General features: G+C 33.7%; 1 protein-coding gene across 2 annotated transcripts in view; it reads left to right on the top strand.

The window, feature by feature from the left end:
* LOC149420215 (protein kinase C, brain isozyme-like) overlaps nt 1-21,809 on the top strand; it is a 610,992-nt gene that overhangs the window by 561,814 nt on the left and 27,369 nt on the right. The window contains exons 4-5 of one of the 2 annotated variants that reach the window (XM_089636531.1): nt 2,938-3,049; nt 8,038-8,166. In XM_089636531.1, coding sequence (XP_089492657.1) covers nt 2,938-3,049; nt 8,038-8,166 — 241 coding nt within the window. The remainder of the gene's footprint in view (nt 1-2,937; nt 3,050-8,037; nt 8,167-21,809) is intronic. The other variant, XM_089636532.1, reaches the window with a different exon arrangement.

Here is a 21,809-nt window from a genome sequence, read left to right as displayed (position 1 = left end):
ACCCACAAGATAATGATTCTGAAGAGATTGAAACTCGTCAGATTTGCATATTTTCAGAACGTTGAGGACTAGATGCAGGAGAAAATTCCATTGTTTTGTTTATATTATAATAGATTAATATTAATATTACTTACATTTTCCTTTTGTTACTATTTTTGTTATTATCATTTTGTTATTATTATGTATTTAAACATCCATGTATATAAATTTTTGGGCACCATGCCTGTTTTATGTACTTAAATAAAAATAAATAAAATAAAATAAAAATTAAATTTATTAAAGGCTACATACATATCGACTGTGGTAAGATAAAACCCTTCAAGCCACAAAGTGAAAACTTTTCAGGAGATGGTTAAAACGAATATTTACCGATTCGTAAAACTAATTTAAAATCTTATAAAAGTTTATATGGTTATTTGTTTTTCAAAATGTTGATGTAAAATATTGCGATTCTGTTTATAATTTTAAGAAATTTGTGGGTTGTGTATTTTTAACGGTTTTCTCGAAATAACCTAAAAAATTAGGCATTAATTTAGTGGTATTCAAAATGCCTAAATTACTTTATCATAATATGTTATAATACTTTACCACAATATTAATATTAATGTACTTTAAAAAAACTTGTACACTTTTCTATGCGAAACCACTAAAATTCACATTCCCAAAAAATGTGGCTTGAAGGGTTTTACCAAAATACAGTCCATGTTCATCAACCCTACAGTTTGTTAAAACGTGGCTTGAAGGGTTTTACCGAAACACAGTCGATGTTCATCAACCCTACAGTTTGGCAAAATATGGCTTGAATGGTTTTACCAAAATACAGTCCATGTTCATCAACCCTACAGTTTGGCAAAATATGGCTTGAATGGTTTTACCAAAATACAGTCCATGTTCATCAACCCTACAGTTTGGTAAAACGTGGCTTGAAGGGTTTTACCGAAACACAGTCGATGTTCATCAACCCTACAGTTTGGCAAAATATGGCTTGAATGGTTTTACCAAAATACAGTCCATGTTCATCAACCCTACAGTTTGGTAAAATGTGGCTTGAAGGGTTTTACCAAAACACAGTCGATGTTCATCAACCCTACAGTTTGGTAAAATGTGGCTTGAATGGTTTTACCAAAATACAGTCTTTGTTCATCACCCCTACAGTTTGGTAAAATGTGACTTGAAGAGTTGTATCAAAACACTATCGATGTTCATAAACCCTACAGTTTGGTAAAATGTCCTTATTTTAAAGGCGTAGAATGCTTCTCCCAAAATTGAACTTTATTTCCTTAAATATTTCGATCGCATCCCATTTTATTAATCCTCCGCATTGTTAAACAGTTTGACTTACTTCAGTTGCATAAATTAAGATGCTTTTACTACAAACAGTTAACCTCTGCTGAGCTTAACCCAAAACACATTTATTTGCTAATAAAAATATTTTATAAACCTATTCAATCTGTGTTTAAAATACTTTAATAGCTTGACTAATTACAACAACAGTTTGATTCACATTACGATTCACATTGATTTTATTAATGCTTTTATCACTGGGCAACAAATATTCAATATTCTTCACAATTTTATTATTTTACCACAAAACATAATCATATTTTAATAGCCACATACGACAGCCATTATCTAAAAATTAATCGATTATTTCAGGCTAATTTTAAATGCAGTCTTTCATTTGCGCGTTAATAAAACACGAGGTAATGGATTAATTTATGAATATATTCAATCAAATAACCCTTGCATACCCGCTCCGAGATAAGGCGCTCAATCACTTTACCGTTAAGTGGATACTGCCATATTACCTTATATTATTACCTCATATTGAAAATCCTGGATAATTCATGCAATACGAACAGCTGTACGAGCTACATAAAGCTGGAAAGTTATACGTCATCGTTTTAATCGTTATTAAACGTCTGTTCGTCTTTACAGCTTTCTATTCTATTAAAATCCTACCACTTTGTACTATTCGCTAGTCTTACATCGTTATTGCATTAAATCTACCCTGGTTAAACTCACCTCGTGAAGAAAAGTGCTGTTTCCTTATTGATTTGCCTTCATAAGCTTTTCATCCCGATTTAAGCATTATTTCTCTATAAATTAGATGTTTGGACATGTTTAATTATTATCATTGCTTTAATAGTAAATGTATATATTTAAATATATGATTTGGCAAATTTAATTGTAAAATACACACAAATGTTCTATAAAATTCATACACAACTCAATCAATTCATTTACAAAAGATAACATATTGAATAAAAACATTAAAATAGATTAAGATACCAAAAAAAGATACCGGTCGCAACTTGGACATGAATTCTGATCCTATAGTTTTACCGGGATCGACATTACCGATTGTACTACTGAGACCTAATTAATTTCAGTAATTTAAATCGATCGTATTTCATTTTAAGAATTGCTAAAATTATCCTCAACTATTTATTTATTATTGCTTACACTTGATTACCTGTACATTATTTTAACGTTCATTTTCAATTATAATCACTCGCAACACCGAAAAAAATAGCGAAATAATTTCAATTATACGAGTAAACTAATACATTTTTACTATCGTCCATTTAGTTATATTTTATATCGATTACTGGTTCATAATAATACTTCTCTCCAAAATTGTAGTCGTTCTGCAGTAGTTACACTTTCATGCGAGGCATTTTTGATTATTTAGGTGATCTTATATAAAAGTTGAATGATCATATCGACAAAACACGTAATTTCACGGAAGTTCGTGCTGAGAGTCTGGATAAAAGGTAAATAATAGTTGTTTGAAGCGTAAAAGAAGTATCGGCTATCTCTTGTCGGACGAGAGCATCTGGAGGATGTGCTCGAGATCGAGTCTCGTCTTTCGCAATCAGGGAACAATCAGCCCTCAATGAAGTTAGTTTTCTTGTTTTCTCTGGGCTCGGGCAGGCGATGACGGCACCTCACAAGTGGGAGATCTGGACTTACCTGACGCCGACTTTCTGCGACCACTGCGGCTCCATGCTGCACGGCATCGCTCACCAGGGACTCAAGTGCACAGGTATAGGAACACGGGGGGGCTTTTTGGCGAATGGCCAACAATCATCTGAAGAGCAACGACTCGACGCGACGGCGCGAGAACAAAGATCAGCAAAATAATGCTCAGCCTCTGGTTCGATGCACAGATTAAAAGCGTAATGGCATCACATGAATTAAGAGCAGCAGAAGCGTAATGAACGCTTGTTAAATTTGAAATGTGGACTTGAGACATAAATTTTGTAATGATTAAAGTCATAACCCTTGATGTTTCAAAGCTCAAACTCTTTTCCAATATTTTGCTAGCTGGGTACTTGGGTACTGGGTACCAAAACTCTTACGGTGCTGCGAGTGGGGCATAATGCTACGCTTTTATTCACACGAGAGTAAGAACTTGCTCTTTGTTTAAGCTCTTTATTTATGACTAAGAACCACTTTCTGTGCGTGGGAAACCACTCGAGTATAATTTTGTTATCTTAATATTCTCGCAATGTCGTTAAAAGCTGCTCAAATTCTTTTCGCAAACGCAACCAATTTTTTTAACGAAAATCTTGCTAGAAGATGCGCCTTGTTGATCGAATGTAAATTTCTATGGAAAGGTATGAGGAGTCATAGTTGGCGATATGCCCCCGAAATTTGAAAGTATATTTCCAACCATTTAAGATAATATTATTAATAGTTTTGGTACCGAATATTTTGCTTTGTCAACATCTCTGACCCTACTCCATAGAAATTAAAACAAATCAACCCGGCGCCATCCCTTACGATTAAGCAAACCCTAATGTATGTGGGGGACCGCGAGGTGATGGCAAACGTCATATCTGGAGGTGCTAGCTATTAATTCAATTAATTAATTAATTAGACAAGTACCGATGGACCCCAATTTGAGGTTTTAGCAGAGGTCTCAACCATGTTTGTTAGGTGTTTTATAGATACTAGGGGGTAGGAACTATGCAAGTTTCAGGATCATAAAGGAAGATACCTTAAATATTACAAATTATTTTCAGTTATTGTTCTTTTTGTAATTTCACCAAATGTACAATATCAATTTCTTGAGGAAACTGTTACCATTTTGGGACCGTGTTAATGAAGTAACGGGGAAATCTTACTGCTATAAAATATTGCTAATTGATTAAGGATCTCTTCGAATTATTCGTAATCCGCTTAAAACAGAATTACAGGCCCCTGAGGAATGAATTCATACGTTTCCTAATAAACTGTTGGTAAAATACAAACGTATTATCAGGATGTCGGAACACGTGTTCATAAAAATTTTAATATTTCAGCATATCGTCACTGTATATTATACAAGGCAAATGCAAGTGCATGAACACGTTTTGCGATATGTTAGGAATTTACTAATAGTTTGACAGGAAACGGCCTACAATCTCGTTTATAACTAGATTGTCAATAATTTCAAAATATTTTCAATAGATTAGCAATACTCATTTTTCTCCGTGTGAATTGCATGAATATTCAAGAGGTCACAGGTTCGAACCTGTGACATTGCGCTAAATTTTTAATGCTAGTGAAATCTCCCGTCAGTTCATTAAGATATTACGTTTGGTTATTTCTCAATTAAATTTCATGTATCTCCTGAAATTTTCCTGAAAACAATGCATTTACTAATAATAACATACTAAAGCAAGGCAGTTCGGCGATTTGTATACATTTTTATGCACGTCCTGTTAGTACAGACACCTATTGTGTATCCACGTCGTTATTTGTTACTTCTGAATAACAGTAAACATAGGATCATTGCACCGTGTTCTTCTATTTATTATAATGCCACGTTATTAAGAATTTTCTTTATTCTGGTTTCCCTAAATGTTTTATTTCACTTCTTCAACCCTACAATATAGTCAGCCCCGTTAAGGTACAAATTACACTTCTTATATCCTAACACACAAGTGACACGGGAAAACCAATTCTCATACACGCTATCATGTCAATAAACTGCTTGTTCTTCGCGTTTGATCCTTTCTAAATTTCTTCCCCTCACTCAAATCAAATGTAATAAACCTTTGTAGGAGCTACTATTTAATCCTGTTCTTGCTTTAAAACTTGCTCAGATACTAATTATGTAATTAGCTATTCTCAACCCGTATTTTAAATGATTTTCCCAGAGTTAGAACATTATTAAAATTTAGTTAGATTACCCTAAGAAGAAAATAATATACTAGGCATTCCTTTGGGTTATAAATTATTACGCTCTACTTACATAGCTAGATGAAGATTAGTTAGTAAACTACTTCCTGTTGTTTTATGTTTTTATTTTTACTTTAATTATTTTATAATGTTCCTCCCGTTAATCCTTGTCTGTCTTTTCTTTATTTTTAAAGTTCCTCCTGTTTATCCCTGTCTGTATCTTTATTTTGATTCCATTAAACAAAAAAACCGTTAAAAAATAATCTAAACCTGAATTAATGTAAAGTCGTTTTGTAACCGAGTTTTGACTGCACTAGCACCCGGCAATTTTCAGTATGTGGTGTAGATATTTTAATTTTTAATATGTGTGTGTTTACTGCTTTGGAAACATCTTTTTGATTATCATCATAAATACAACAAAACTTGTACATACATACATAATCACAAGAAATAATTATAATACCTACCATATTTTAGTACATCAATTATTGAGATTTTTCCAAAGCAGGTTTTAGTGTGTATTTTTTTAAAGAAGGTTCGTGATTTAATGTGGGTTACAAGAAATAAATTCGTGTTTTAAAGCATTTTGCTGTCAATTTAAACACACTTTAATAAACGAAACCTTCTTTCGATGTAAATTCTATAAATATATGTGCATGTTATTACATTGAATTGAGTGTGTATATGTGTATTACTTGTTGGATATTTTTGCCAACTCTGTACTAAAGTGTCTGCAAACTGCAAGAATCGTATGCATAACCATTTCCCGGTTTTCATGTTTCTGTACATTATCTGGATTTTGCCCCTTGTGAAGCTTACAAAGCTTTTAAAATACTACTGTTACATTATTGCTAATAATTTTGTAAATTATTTTTCATGTGAGGTTTTATGAACAGGCTCCTGTTTATTTTTTGTTGAGCCCTAATGAATCTCTGTCGAGTAGGGATTTGTTTAATATTGAGTACCTTGTCTGGAAGCTGATTGATGAAGCAAAAAAGCTTTAATAGTCTTGTCTGAATGTTCGTCCCAATCCATTTCGTGGCGGTCGAAGGCGAACGCTCCACGTCAATTACATTAACCGCCTCGAAGCCTTAACCATTCTCAATGTTTATGACAACCCTTTGTCCCTTTTTACCGAGGTTCCCTGGCGAGTTATACGGAAATGGCTAGGATTTTTCATTCCCCAGCGTTTCAGAAGACTACATTTTTTCAAGCGTGTTTCAGTTTTTTCGGACTTGGTTTCAATCATTTATGTGTTATTTCGCACAGACCACAATGCTTGTAGAATTTTACGTCGAAACCTATTTTTCTGTTTATCACGATAATTATATCCTCTTCTCTTTTCCTTTTGGAGTTGTGATTTTGAACACTCCCATGAAAAAATTGTTATATTATTTCTAAAAAATTAATCTTTTGACTTGATTTAAATTGGTCCATCAATATTAATTCCCTCTTCATTTCAATAATATAGTTCCACTATTCCATTGTTTCGAATTCTCGAAGATATCCAATAAACATGCCGTTTGACGATTTCCTGTCCTTTTGTTATCTTTATAATTGATATTTCGAAATAAATTTAAATTAGAAATGCCTTTATTAAATTTTCACAAATCTGTTCAAAGAACTTTCTTTGTTGAGTTTCTATGTAATCCTTTTATCTCTTTATTAATTCTTTTTTTGAAATCAGTTTTAATCTTTCTTATGTTCCACTAAAATGTACGCTCCAGCTCATCGCATTTTGTGTCAGCATTAAAGAATGTCGACTTTATTGTTTGTTTGCTTCATCGAATCAGAAATTTGCTATTTACTATTTTAAAGCAATGTTTCTTTTCATTATAAATATGAAGCCGGTCAGTTGGAACAATCCAATGAAAGGGAAATATTAAATGATCGTTGATTTTTCATTTGAATTTCAGTCAAATTTGAATTACTCTAGCTATACAGAAAGTGGATATTGTATCCATAAAATTGATTGGGTTATTTCAATTCAGGGTGTGTTGTTTTTTGATAGGTTGTCGGTAATTGACAATTTACATTCCGCTTGGTTCACGCGTTTATACTGCGGCTGAACTGTTGGTTTGCTATTTTCCCTCTTTGGATTGACACACCAGTTAGCATGCAAATTTCAACATGTGGGCAATTTCCGTTCTGTGTATGCTATTTGATTGAATTTTCGACATTTTTGTACCAATTTTAATGGATTTTTTTACCTTTGTTTTACGCCCAAAACGTCTGCCACCCACACTGGACCACTGGATAAACACCTCAAACTTTCCCGATCAATAATCCGATTCTACTGAGATTCTCTACTTCGTATTCCAAAAATTTTCCCTCTAACCATTCGTCTATTATTTTATTGGATTGAATTCGATTGTTAACATCGAGTATTGTTCAATTCAAATTCAAATATTGCTTTTACCAATCGGAGTGTGGCTCTAAATTCAATTGCACCTCCTTTATCTCACAATCCTGTCTGAATTATATCAAATTTATGTACGCCTTTCATATTTCAAATATCTACAAACGGCATCTTTACATTTTCACTACTCCATTGGACAATGTTTATCTGAATCATTGAACGCACAATCGCGTCAATATCGAACTTTATCTCCTAACTTCGGACGCTATTCCGAATTTTAAAAAAACACTATTGTTGCTTATCGAACACTGTCACCCAACTTCCGAACACTATTTTCAAATATCGAATACTAATTCTCAATTTCGAACACCATTCTCCAATTTCGAAAACTATTTTGGAATATCGAATATTGAACTATTGCCCAATATCACCGTCCCTTACCTTCGAACACAATTCCCCACACTCGACGTCTGGACGTGTTCTGCTACCCTGGTGATGACGAGCAGCATGCGACATGAACGTGCACAAGCGCTGCGAGGAGTCTGTACCGAACCTGTGCGGATGCGACCACACCGAGAGGAGGGGCAGAATCCAGCTGACCATCACCTGCATTGGAAACAAGCTTTCAGTTGACGGTGAGTCTACATTTCTTTTTTAACCAATTTTGTGTGCAAAATTACAAAATCAATTGATTTTACACATTTTACAGACTCTAAATTTAACATTTCATATTTGTCAATGAATTTGTAATCAAATGGAATGTACGTTCTGTTATACAGCGTATCCAGAAACTCGTAGTACAATTGAGAAACTCGTGAATCTAAATCTCACATAGAACCCATAAAACTTATTTTTTCGATCATTGCATTTCGATTTTTTTTCGGTGTCTAATGGGTTAACAAACTTTTGAAGTCGGTCTTACGCGACGACGCATTTTAAAAGACATTAAACAGATGCTTTCCACCGCCTAGTGAGATATATTTTTAATTTAACTTTAAAAATTCTAAAATTCGAACTCTATTTACTCAAAAACGAAAACTGAAATCAAAAAAGTTATCTTACAAAATCGACTACAAATGTGATGTAGTTTCCGGGCAATGTATACAAGGTGTATCGGCACGTACCCGACAAACTTTAACCAACTATTCCTTATAGGCCAGTGCAATTAGCGCCAAAAAGGGGGTCGCGATCGAAGTAATTCCGGTAGTCCCAATTTTTTAGTATGTTATATAAACTGATCCCCTGATGTAAAATCTGAATTTCCGACCTTGGCGCACCTGTGCTCGCGCCGCCATTTTGAAAAAACTGGCCGAAAACGGGCCAAAATCTAGTTTTTCTCAAATACCTCATTTCCAATGCAAATTTCGGCTAAAATATGTTAACAAGTATAATAGAACATAAAATAACCTACAACTTTTGTAAGAATAAATTTCTTCTATCTCTAATAGGTACCGAGATAGAAAGTCGTAAAGGTGCGTATATTTTTGAAAAAACAAGTTTTTTGCGCGACTAGGTTTGGTTTTTTATAAATACCTCGTTTCCAGTGCAATTTTGTGAAAATTTTATTTTTACCAATTATGTAGAACATAAAATTTCAAAAAAAGCTGTGCAGTTTATATAGTTTTTTTTACCGATATAAAGAATAAACAAATCTAGGTAGTTACGCACAGAAAATCTATCACGGTTTATTATCACGTTATTAGATTTTTGTTTGCATTATTAAATACATACATCTATAAATTTATTAGAGGGCACTTCGGTATGGGAGGGGCTACCCCCCCACCCTTCTACTCCTCCCCTCTGGTTCCCTTCAGTTGCCGCGTGTCACGTCTTGAGCCTGGAGCGGACCTGGAGATCTTTCAAATCAAGATAAGAATGTGGTAATCAATGCTCAGGACAATCTGGATTTTCAGGCAGTTCTATCTAAACTGATAGATATACTGAAATATTTAAAAGAAAAAGGACCTACTTCCCAGCTGTGGGTTCAGTACTTCGAGATGACTACACTAATTGAGCTGTATATTGAAGCGGAGCGTACTGGAAATTGGGAGCTTCATCTTACAACTGTTAAAAAATGATACCTTTCTTTCACGCAGCCGCTCACTTCAACTACGCCAAAAGTGCACATCTGTCTCTTCAAGATATGTTGACATTGAAAGAGAAGATGGATTCAATCGAGTATGAAAGATTTACAAAAGAAGGCTACTTTACGATTCGACGGTCTCATATATTTTGGTCAGGGATTTGGTCAGGGATTTGGTCCGACATTACCATCGAACAAACTCTGATGAGATCGATGAAAACATCTGGAGGTTTGACCCAAGGACGGGAAATCACAGACAGTTCCATCCTTCGTTGGACTGCTGGATTCGTTTATCTGCATAACATTTGTGAGGGTATCGATTCATTCTGTGGGATTGAATCAGGAACGTCAGAGCAACATGTAGAGATGAGGCCTACAAGAATTAAGAGGGATGATCGAGACGTTCAAACTCTCATTGATTGATTTGCTTGCCATGAACCATTTCCTAAAACAAACGTGATTATGTCTATTAGCAGTGGCACAATCGGGGATAGCAAAGTCACTTGTCACATGGCTGAAAAGATGGGGAAATTTGGTATGTCTAAAGATATCAACCAGAGCTTTGGAAACCTACACTTAAAACGTAATGAAGCGATAATTTCTTTTGCGGCGGTGACCAGCAGTGTCAGAAATCAGGGTGTGACTATGGCAACAGATCAATTAATGCTATTCCATCGTATTTGCATTGCCAAAAAGTCTGAAAGTGAACATAAAGAATATTTCCAATATGAACTCTCTCCTGTCCCATTGTCTCTTTTCTCAGAGAAAGGCATGCGCAAAGGAACGAAGTCTATATTTTACTCATCATTCAACCCTCTACCAAATAATACAGAACTGGGAAGCAGTAAAATACACAGAATTGATGGAGGATATTTACTGCACAAAGTTGTGTGGGGTCGTGCTCAACCTTTTTCAGTGATTTTCCAGCAATATGTCAGAAATGTACAAAATCATTACGGATCCAATGCAGTAGTGATCTTCGATGGATACCCAGATTATTTAGAAAAGAAAATCACTAAAGGGGTGGAAAGAGCACGGCGTGTTTGTTTTTTGAAAGCATGCACCCACAAGTGCCACAGGAAAATTTTCTGGGAAATGAGAAGAACAAGTCTCGTTTTATTTCCCTACTCAGAACCTCATTTGCACGATCCCACATAACGACAGTACAAGCTGAAAAGGATGCTGACGTTCTTATAGTAACCACAGCAAACTAGTTGTTATCTCATAATCGTTGGTCAGTATTTTTACCTGATGTTACTCCTCACAGGTCTCTCACCTTCCAACGTATATTACCAAAAAGTTGGTAAAGGTAAATCACCTAACGCGTTGTACTCGAACAAATGTGTTTTAAACACATTGAAATAGTTGAAAACATTTTATTCCTTCATGCCATTAGTGGTTGCGATACAACTGGAGCTCCGTTCGGTCAAGGCAAACACAAATTTTGTAATATTCTTTTCAAGAACCACTCAGTGAATGAACTTGTTCGTGTATTTCAAGACCCAAAAGCAAAGACAGAAACAATCACTTTGGCTGCCGAACAACTATTTGCACTTTTGTATGGCGGCAACGGGAAATCAAATTTGGAAAATTTAAGGTACATCATTTTTGTCAAAGGAGTAAAAAATAACAAATTCAATTTATCCAGGCTACCTACCACCCACCAAAGATGCAGTCCAGCAACACGCTTCAAGAACATACTTGCAAGTGCAGACTTGGCTTGGTCACGATAAAGATCCGACTGAATGGGGGTGGAAAAAGGATGCTGTTGGGTTACTTACTCCAGTAACAATGTTGAAGGAAGCTGCACCTCAGGCCTTGCTGAACTTCATATCATGTCAATGCAAAAAAGGTTGCGCTGGAAAGTGCACCTGCAGAAAGTCGGGTTTGAAATGTTCCCTACTCTGCATTCATTGCAATGGCCACTCCTACGAGAATGCTGTAGAAGCCTTCGTTGATGACGATGACGAGGAATTTGATGACCCAGTCGCCACAAATTTGGGTGATAAGACAGATGAAGAAGCAATTCAGGGCCAGAAGTAAGAAACTATAGTCAAGGGCTCGTACTTCTGTCTAAACTGATCTACCATTAATTTTATTTTTTGTTATGCTGACAACTTAACTAATAAAGAAAATAATGTCAATAAATGTTAATTTTACGAAAATACCAATTTTTTATCTTTTTTTTATGTACCTTATCATCTTAATTGTATTAATAATCTTAAATGTATGTTGTGATTACGTTGATAGGCATTGCAGACCAAGCTGCGAGCACAAATGTAGTGGCTTGGCCTATTTTAGTGGTCTTCCCATTGGGAATGTATGGCGACCGATATGCTGAAATAGTCTATCTACTATATAACAGGCATGACGATTGTTGTCAACGTATATGTTCTTAGAACAATAATTGTTAAAGAAAAATAAAATCAAGGAATGCCAAGTTTAAAACACCTAACCACTGTTTCAATTTTTGGCCTGGTTTTGGTGGATTAGAGTTTGGATACGTAATAGATATAAAAAATATAAATTATATACCTTTTTCTTTAATGAAATTTTATGTTCTACATAATTGGTAAAAATAAAATTTTCACAAAATTTCACTGGAAACGAGGTATTTATAAAAAACCAAACCTAGTCGCGCAAAAAACTTGTTTTTTCAAAAATATACGCACCTTTACGACTTTCTATCTCAGTACCTATTAGAGATAGAAGAAATTTATTCTTACAAAAGTTGTAGGTTATTTTATGTTCTATTATACTTGTTAAAATATTTTAGCCAAAATTTGCATTGGAAATGAGATATTTGGGAAAAACTAGATTTTGGCCCGATTTCAGCCAGTTTTTTCAAAATGGCTGCGCGAGCACAGGTGCGCCAAGGTCGGAAACTCAGATTTTACATAAGGGGATCAGTTTATATAACATACAAAAAAATTGGGACTACCGGAATTACTTCGATCGCGAATCGCTAATTGCACTGGCCTATTAGCACATTTGGAGTAAAAAATGTTATGGGCACCTTGCTGTTCGGTAACATTTTTTTAATAAAAAATTTACTATTCATATTTTCACCACATGTCACCAATGTTTTATCCTTTGTCAAAGTTTGAAAACCCGTCTGGCAATATTTTGTTCGAGTTTCGTTGAATAATGTACATACGTACCTACGTTGGCGCGCTTTTACAATCACAACGAAATGGCACGGCACCATTCGTCTCATTTTTAACTATTATTATTTAGTGTGTACGAAAGAGCGAGGACACTTTTTGACACACTTGCTAATAACAGCTGTTGAACACGAGAAACAATGCAAATGACAGTGACGGAGTGTGGATTTTTTTTTATTTATTTTTTGTTTTTAATGGAAAAAAATGTTACCGGACAGCAAAGCGCCCATTACATTTTTTACTCCAAATGTGCTGAGGAGTAGCTGGTTAAAGTTTGTCGGGTACTTGCCGATACACCCTGTATACAGAGTGGGGCAAAAGTAATCACCCGATGTTCTTTTGTTGTATTTTTTATGATAAACTTTGGTACTGCTTGTGAAATTTGTTTTTTTTATTCGGTAAACCGATTCATGTCTTTTCGATTCGTATTCTGCGTTTGTTTACTTAACAAATGTCAAAACCGAATTGACATTTGGTGCCATTTGCAAAAGGTATAGCGTTTTCTGATAGGGTGATTACTTTTGCCCTACCTGTACATACCTGGAATAAATAGTACTTTTAAGGGAAATTTCTAAATTTCTAATTTTATTCGGTTTATCATATTTGAGAATCAAAATCAGAACGCTCAAATATATCAGTTTATATCTGCACTGCGACATATATGAAAAAACCCTTAACTTCCCAGTACGTCGAACTACGGTTTATCTTGTGTAAATTTTTCTCAATTTTAAAATAAAATACGAAAATAATTAATTTTGTTTTAACCACTATTTTAATAAATATTATACAAGGATCATTTTGTTCTGAAACGTGTAAATTTTAAGTGAAATATTGGTTTAAAAAATGTAATTATTTTCATCTAGCTAAAAATGGTGCCATAAAGCGATTTCACGGTGTTTTAAAAAAAAGTCAACCCGTAAAAACAAAGTTATTTTAACTAAAATACATCTATCAAAAAAAATGTTTTGACCGAGGATTGAACCTTCCGACCCCGGAACTTCAATCGACAACTCTACTAACTTCACCAAATGCCGACCGGGAGGATCGACATTTATTTCGTATATTAACTGCTGTAATTTCATCCGATTTCAGAGAAATGCACATATGTCCGCATGTATTTGCTTGATTGCCACCAAAAGTTGATATAATGCATTGTCATCTGCCAAATTTCAGCTGGATCGGATAATGTCGGTAAAAAATATATATTGTTTAAAATTCGAAAATTGGCAAAGTTATCCCATTTTGTCGGTATCGCAAAATTAATATTAATATTTAATTTAATAATAATACAGGTTAAGCTTTAAAAATAAAGGAAGTCCAGAAAAGCTGTCACATGGCTGCTTGCCTGCCGGTTCTCCCTTAACATTGTGTCTTAATTGTTAAGAATATAAAGCAGAATTTTACATATTAAATTCATAGAAATGTTAAAAGTTTTGTTTTTACTGTGTGAACATCAGAAGAAATAATAGTCTACGGATTAAAACTTAGAATGTGAAATTAATTAAAAAATAAAATATGAAATTAATAAAAAAATAATAAATGAAATTAATTAAAAAATAAAATATGAAAAGAATTAAAAAATAAAATGTGAAATTTTTTTTCAAATACAATAATTTACCTTTTATAATACTGACAAAATGTTGCAAAAAAAAATTTCCATTTCCTCAAGTGGCAAGTTATTTTTTAGTTTATTTAAATACAACTGGTTCACAATATTCCAGCGTTTGGCCTCCATACTTATTATAGCCCAGCTACACTACTCGCGAAGTTGATCGAAGTTGACCGAATACGATAGTGTGGGCACGAACTTCGCTTCGCTTCGGGCAACTTCGCTTCGCTTCGCCTGACTTCCGATTGTTGTCGGTAAATGCGCCCGAGTCAAAGGACTCGAAGCGTCACGGCATAAATAAACCAACTGGTTGGACTGAGTTACTCGCGAAGTTGCACGAGTGTGGGCACGCACTTCGAACTTCGGCTAACTTCGTCGAGGACTTCTTCGAAGCGAGTAGTGTAGCGGCCGCTTTAGATATTAGTGGGATGAATCAAACCTATGCACTAGTGGTTTCTCCCCTGTTATCCATAATAGTAAGGAACAATAGAAGTCCTTTAATTATATGTGAACACTCTGAACATAACAATAGTGGTATAGTTTCTTTTTTTTAAATTGTATTTATTCAATAAAAAAATTTACAATGTGTACATATATATATTTCACTAGTAATAAGATAAAAGATATTATGATATGATTAATATTTATTATTTTTCAATGTTCTCCCATAATAAGCAATTGCTTGTGTGTATGGGATGAGGTATTATTTGTTTAGTTTCTTAGATTTTTATTTTATTTTTTAAATTTTTGTTTTTCTTTTATTTATTTACGTTTTTTATTTAGTTTAGGTTTTCAGTATATTTTTTTAATTGTGTTTTGAATTCTTTTAAACCATTATTTATTTTTATCTTTCTTTATTTGTATATATTAGGTGTCACAAATATTTTAACAATACCTATTTTTAAATTTAGTACATATTTATTTATACAGTATTGCTCGTATTTCCCCACGTTCTTACTCCGTATCTAAGGATAGATTCCACCAAGTAAAAATATATATTATTTGTTTTAATGATAAACTAATGTTTATAAGACAAGGTTTTTATGCATAGCACAAAGGATAATAAATTATTATAAGCAATAATTAGTCGCCTGTAATATCAATACAAATTGAAAATATCTCGACGCCATCTAGCGGGAAATTTAGCACTAACAAAGCCTTTCCTACAAAAATAAAGTTGGTTGTTCACAGTTGAAAAAAAATACTAGTACATCACAGCACCTGACCGGACATCAGAAGGCGCGGGTTCAATTCCCGTCGGCGGCATTTATTTTTACTCGGGAGATATTTTCAATTTGTATTGATATTACAGGCGACTAATTATTGCTTATAATAATTTATAAAAATATATAGGTTTAAGTGTGCTATTTGGGCAATACAAAGTTTAATTTATAATTTAGTTTACTTTTTTTTATAAATATATTTTTTAATCGATATAATTTTTTCATTTATGATGTTTGGTTCCCGTAATTTAGCGTTGTATTGCAATCTGTGATTGCGATCAATAAACCACCTTTTTTTGAGAAAGTATAGTAAAATATTCTTGGTGCGATTTGTAATTGATACTTTCGTAGGTACAGAATAAATCGTGACTGCAGTTAAGTAATAGTCAGTTATTATTGTTTCACATTTTCATGAATGAATTTCAGTGGTTTTTCTCTTGCTTCTTAATCACTCATCAGTCTTCATAGCTCGCCAAGAGAAACCTAGCATGTTTTTCCGTATATTTTTATTACCCCATTCTAGATAGTTGTACCATCTTAATAATGATAGTAGTACGTTTTAAAGAGGAATAAAAATTTCCCAGGTCACTTTACCCTAATATGTAGTTAAACTAAAATGCTTCACCAAAATTTTCAACATCATTTTAACCTAGAAAACCATTCATACACTTCTTACGGTATGAAGCCTATAGAATTCACATACGCGCAGATCGCTCAAATTACTTTCAGCTGCGACTATTAGGAGACAGGATGGCTTCCATAAAAATGAATGACCCTAAAGATTTATACTGATCGGGTTACTTACACGAAGCGCTTCATCCGTACACAGAATTTAACCCCCATTCGAAAACAAAGGGTTAGAAATTATTAGCCTCCGGTTAGAACTATTTCGTTGGGACCCTATTTTCTTTTGTGGGGTTATATTTCTATAGGTTTTAACCGCTCAGGCCTCTGGAATATTGACCGTTATGTTTCTTAAAGATGCTTTCAGAAAGTCGGAGAATTTGTGTGTATTTCCGCTTCTCAATAATATCCAAATAAATAGGATATTACTGAACGTATTGGGAAATAAATTACTGTTTTTGAAAGGTGATGAAATACGCTTTCCAATTTTATATCAAAATTTAATTTTTCAACTCAAACATAAAATCGTTACGTTTTTTCATCTAAACACTGAACTTAAACAAAAGCTTTTAGTATACAAATGAGGCGTGTTGAAACAAAGACAGCAATCTCCACCATTGGTGTAAAATGAGTTAGATATGGCGATGGATATAGAATCAAAAATACTATCGACTGCTGCAAAGGTTTTGGAGCATAAACGACAATATTCCATACATTTTTGAATTTTAATATTTGGTTCCACAACAAACGTGGCGATTTCCTTCAGGTTACGGAACAAAAACAGCAGTTTTTGTTTGAGCCAATCAGAGACCCAGAAATATGATATTTAAAACCGCCACCCCATACAAAGTGTGAACAGCTGGTGTGATACATAAGGTATTGGAAAAATACAAAAAAAAACATTTATTGCATTTTACTCAAAATGAAAAGAAGTGGAGATTGCTGTCTTTGTTTCAACACGCCTCAAATGTACTATAAACATTTCTGCTACCTCACTTTTACTATACAGATGTATAATAATACTCGTAATTAATAAAAATTTCATAATTTTTCTCAAATTGCAGTTGGAACCTTTGGTTTCATAGAGGTGTACATTTTAAGTATTCTGTGGTTAATTTCTAGATTTGAATATTAAGCGTTTGTTCTTTATAATATCGTTTAGTTCATATTTCCAACTATGACGCTAATGGACGCAACGCTTTCTATAATACCGTAGAGATGTTGCAAAAATTGAGCTCTCGCTGGGACAAGTTTACCCGATGTACGAGTAATTTGATCGAACAATCACTGTTTACATATGTTCATCTTAATTAAATGCTAAAAGAGCTGGTAAACGATAAAAATAAATAAATTTCCTATTATTGCCTGTTGTCGAACTTGTCTTGTTCGTCAATAGTCTTGCTATTGAAAACATGCTTTTTTTGAAATAAATATTTCAAGCAGTGTGGGTTCCAGATGACACTACCATATTCGCACTCTTTGGATGTTTTTTTTGCCACCGGATAAAAGAGACAGACTCGTTGTCAATATATATAAAATAATATATATTATACTTCATAACGGGGGTTCACTGGAGGCTCACATTTTTATTTAATTATTTGGACACATACATTTTACTACAAGTAATATTGTTCTAAATTAAATTATATATAGTTAATATACCTACTACGTATGTCGTTAGATGTTTTGTTAATTTGTAGGTGTGAGTAATGATGACAAAGAATTCTAAATAGGAAAAAGGTTTTTGGTGAGTGGAAGAGATTTTTTTTTAATCAGTAAGTACATGAAGCTCACGAATTGTAATTGATTAATAATAAAAAGTGCAAATAGTTTTTAAATAATTTAAATTAGTTTTATGCATAGAAAAAAATCATGAAAAATGTCCAGTTTTTGCAATTTCCCGTAGTGGGTGTATGTTGTGAGTGATTTGGTGAGTTATTTGCTGCATTGGTGTTGTTGTGTACTATATGAAAAAGCGTAGTATGCCTGGTATGCCTCATTGGAACATTCAAAGAAATGACAGATAAAAATTCGTGACTACCTATGTTTTTTTTAATATTTAGCAGATTGTATAGAAACAATAGATCTGACAATGTACGTTTTAATTAACTCCGACGAATTCGTAACGATAATATTATTTTTAGAGCGACTCCTACGGATGTCAGTTATTTATATTTGAGATTAATAAAAACCTTTTTAAATTATAAAAGTAAGCACAAGATTTTATTTTTCTAGACGATGAATTAGTAACTTCCTGATGGATCCCTCTAGAAAGATTTGAGATTTTAGTAATTCATTCATCATAAATAATTAAGATAAACCCCACGGAAATGTCGATTTTCTAGGCCTGCTATGGCAAAGTCGACCATAGGTCCATCCATTACGCCGGACCGCACGCCTGATATTGTTTTTACACGACTTCATCACTTACACGTCTTAATACATCTATTTAAATTTCACTTTTGTTTTCGGGAATGAATGAATCGGAATATTTTTAGTGGAAACTAACCCACTTTCCGACATCCGATTGAGCTGAAACTCGGCAGATTTTTTTTATTTTTATTTCAGACTCGCTGTCGATGACAATGCGTTCTATCATTTGGTGGCAATCACGCATACACACGCCGACATATGAGCATTTCTATGAAATTGGATGACATTACAGCAGTTAATATACGAAATAAATGCCAGTCCTACCGATCAGCATTTGGCGAGGTTATTAGCGCTGTTGACTCCAATCCCTGGGATGGAAGGTACAATCCACAGCGAAACCAAAAAAGATCATTTTCAGTTTTAAAAGACATTCACAGCAGTTTAAGAACTAGTCCCTGTAGATAAAGGAAGGCAAACCCAAAAAAATATCTTTTAAATTGTCTACTAGCCGGCCCAAAAGGTGGCACAAATAGGTCGAAAATAGAAAATAGATTTTTTTTATGTTTTATAAAAACGATTTCTGCTCTTCAAAACCATAGCGTTTATTTTATGTTTTTGGTTATGGTTCTTTATCCTTGTGTTTTGGTTCAGCTTGACTGCTCGTCTTCAGAGCAAATAATATCTTTTGATCTCGAAATTGATAGTGGAAACCAAAATTAGGGCTGTATCATATTTCCAGAGAACACTTTAATGTTGTTCGTGGGGTTTCTGTCGAAATGTTTTCTCTGTGAATAAAATTACTATCCCCTTTAATGTATCACTGTCAGAAACCCAACCACATGTGATAATATTATATATATATATATATATAAAATCTTCAATCTACATCACTGAAAAAACAAACCGATAGAAACATACAGGGTGTCCGGGGGTAAAGAGCACAAACTTCAACAGGTGATTTACATGATTCTACATGATTCTACAATTAAAAAAGATAAATAACTTTTTTCGATATTCCAACTTTTTTCCCATACTAAGATATTTTTCCGAAGAAGAATATTTATTTTCCCATACAAAAAAATCCCCTTTTTTACCTAAAAACTACCTTAAAAAGTTAGAATTTTGAAAAAAGTTTTTTTGAAGATTTTATACTTCTGAAATCATGTAGAATAACCTCCGGAAGTTATCGCACTTTACCCCCAGACACCCTGAATAGAATTTAGAAGACATTTGCTTTGTTTTAAATGAAAATACATTCCCAAAAAAATGAGCGGTCGCACATATTTTTCCCCGTAAGTACTTCTAAACACCTCCATTTCCGAAAAGCGGTTTCGTAACGCGATAAATCCTCCCCTGACTATGTTCGTATTTCATCGAAATACGCCCTGCGGGTCGGGACTTATGTGTGAAGCTGACGTCAATCACATCACGATCTGACGCCACGGGGCGCGTGGCAGGGGTCAGGGCGCGTGGCAGAGGCCGCAGGGCTAACTGCATCATGGAACTCATAAGTCCCGATAATGAAATCTGCGGCAGCTCTCACAAAAGCAAACGGGCGCACTAGGTAATAAGCTTAGCACACTCCTAGCAAAAGAGCTTCGACAAAACAGCTGGCGACAAAACAGTTTCATGATAAAAAAAATCAGCGACAAAATATATATTTTTATATAAAATTATAAATTATTAGTTGCATTGCCCCGATATATTAATGTAGATTCACTTTCATTATACTACGGTTTTTGGCTGCAATTCCGTTACAAATAGATTACAAACCATTGGTAATTCTTATGCTATGTTAGCTGATGTTTTAGTATAATTGCTGTATGAAGCTGTACTAATTGAACATTACATGTTTTAACGAGTTCACTGCATGACAGGGTTTTTTTTGTTTTTGTTTCTATTTCATTTACTTTGTACTGATGTATGAGGATTATTTTTTCTTTTGTCTTTACTTTTATATAATCTTATAATTGTTTTGTTCATTCTTCTTTCTTTATTGTACTATGACCTAACTAGTCAGTTCTGTCATTGAACATAGATTTAGCCATTTTAATCAAGATTTAGATTCTAAATGGTTCCTCACCAGTTTATTATACAAGGTATCCGGGGGTAAAGTGCATTAACTTCGGGAGGTGATTCCACATGATGGTAGAAATAAAAAGATGAATAACTATTTCAAAATTTCATTTTTATACAAACATCAATATTTTATCGTAAACGAATATTTCTTTCTCCATAAAAATTCAACTTTTTTACTTGTACTAACATGTAGAATCACCTCTCGAACTTAGTGCAGTTTACCCTCAGACATCTTGAATATAATTTTATTTAAAATAAATGCTTCCACGTAAGTTTCAAATCTACCACCACTGGTTATAGATTGAGTTTACGATTGGCAGCCACAGAAATAGTCAAAACTGTGCAATTTTGTTACTTTTTGAAGTGTGGTATTTTGAAAACCCTGCTTTGTCGCTTCTGTTTTGTCTCAGTCCATTCTGTAACCTGTCATCATTCCCTCGATAGCCTATTTCGTCAAACCGACCGAGATTTGACCACATTGAACAGCCCATATCAGGCCCGTTTTAACCCCAATAACCGCTCTTATCTCGTTAGAATCTATTCCCAAACGCTTTAAATTAGATGGTATATAGTATAAACGGGGTCCATTGAAAACATTAATAATTGATATCATTAAGTGTGTTCAATTGGATAACGTTCTAATCTCCTTCATGGTAAAGATACATAATTTGTGATTTTCTAGCGTCCTTACTGGACTTTGGAGAAAACTTTGTTTCTTAATATAAACAATTTCACAAGCCAATTTCAATCCTGAGAGTAGATATGTCTTATGTAGTTGGGTGCCAAAAGTTGCATACTTTTTTAAATAGTATATAAGAAAATTCTTACAAAGAAAGTGCTAACGTCATCTTAATTATTAATTTACTTAAGTCCATTTTTTCACAAATTGAGATTTGAATGCCACATTTAACATATTTCAAAATGCATATATTACTATAAAAACCTCATATCTGTATGATAATTATTATAAGTTAGCAAAAAATCTTTCAAGTACCTACCAAGTAAGGGAAACGATAGAAAAATTTAAAAACACCAAAATAAATATATATATATTTTTTTTTAAATAAGCAATTTAAAAAAATGTTGGTCGTTTGAAAAACCTTTATGCTAGGGTTGCGTAGCT

The sequence above is a fragment of the Hesperophylax consimilis genome, chromosome 10 (assembly GCF_061612785.1).
Source record: "Hesperophylax consimilis isolate HC1 chromosome 10, BYU_Hcon_1.0, whole genome shotgun sequence".
NCBI lineage: Eukaryota > Metazoa > Arthropoda > Insecta > Trichoptera > Limnephilidae > Hesperophylax > Hesperophylax consimilis.
The sequence above is the reverse complement of the archived record's forward strand: the minus strand, read 5'-3'. Positions and strand labels throughout refer to the sequence as shown.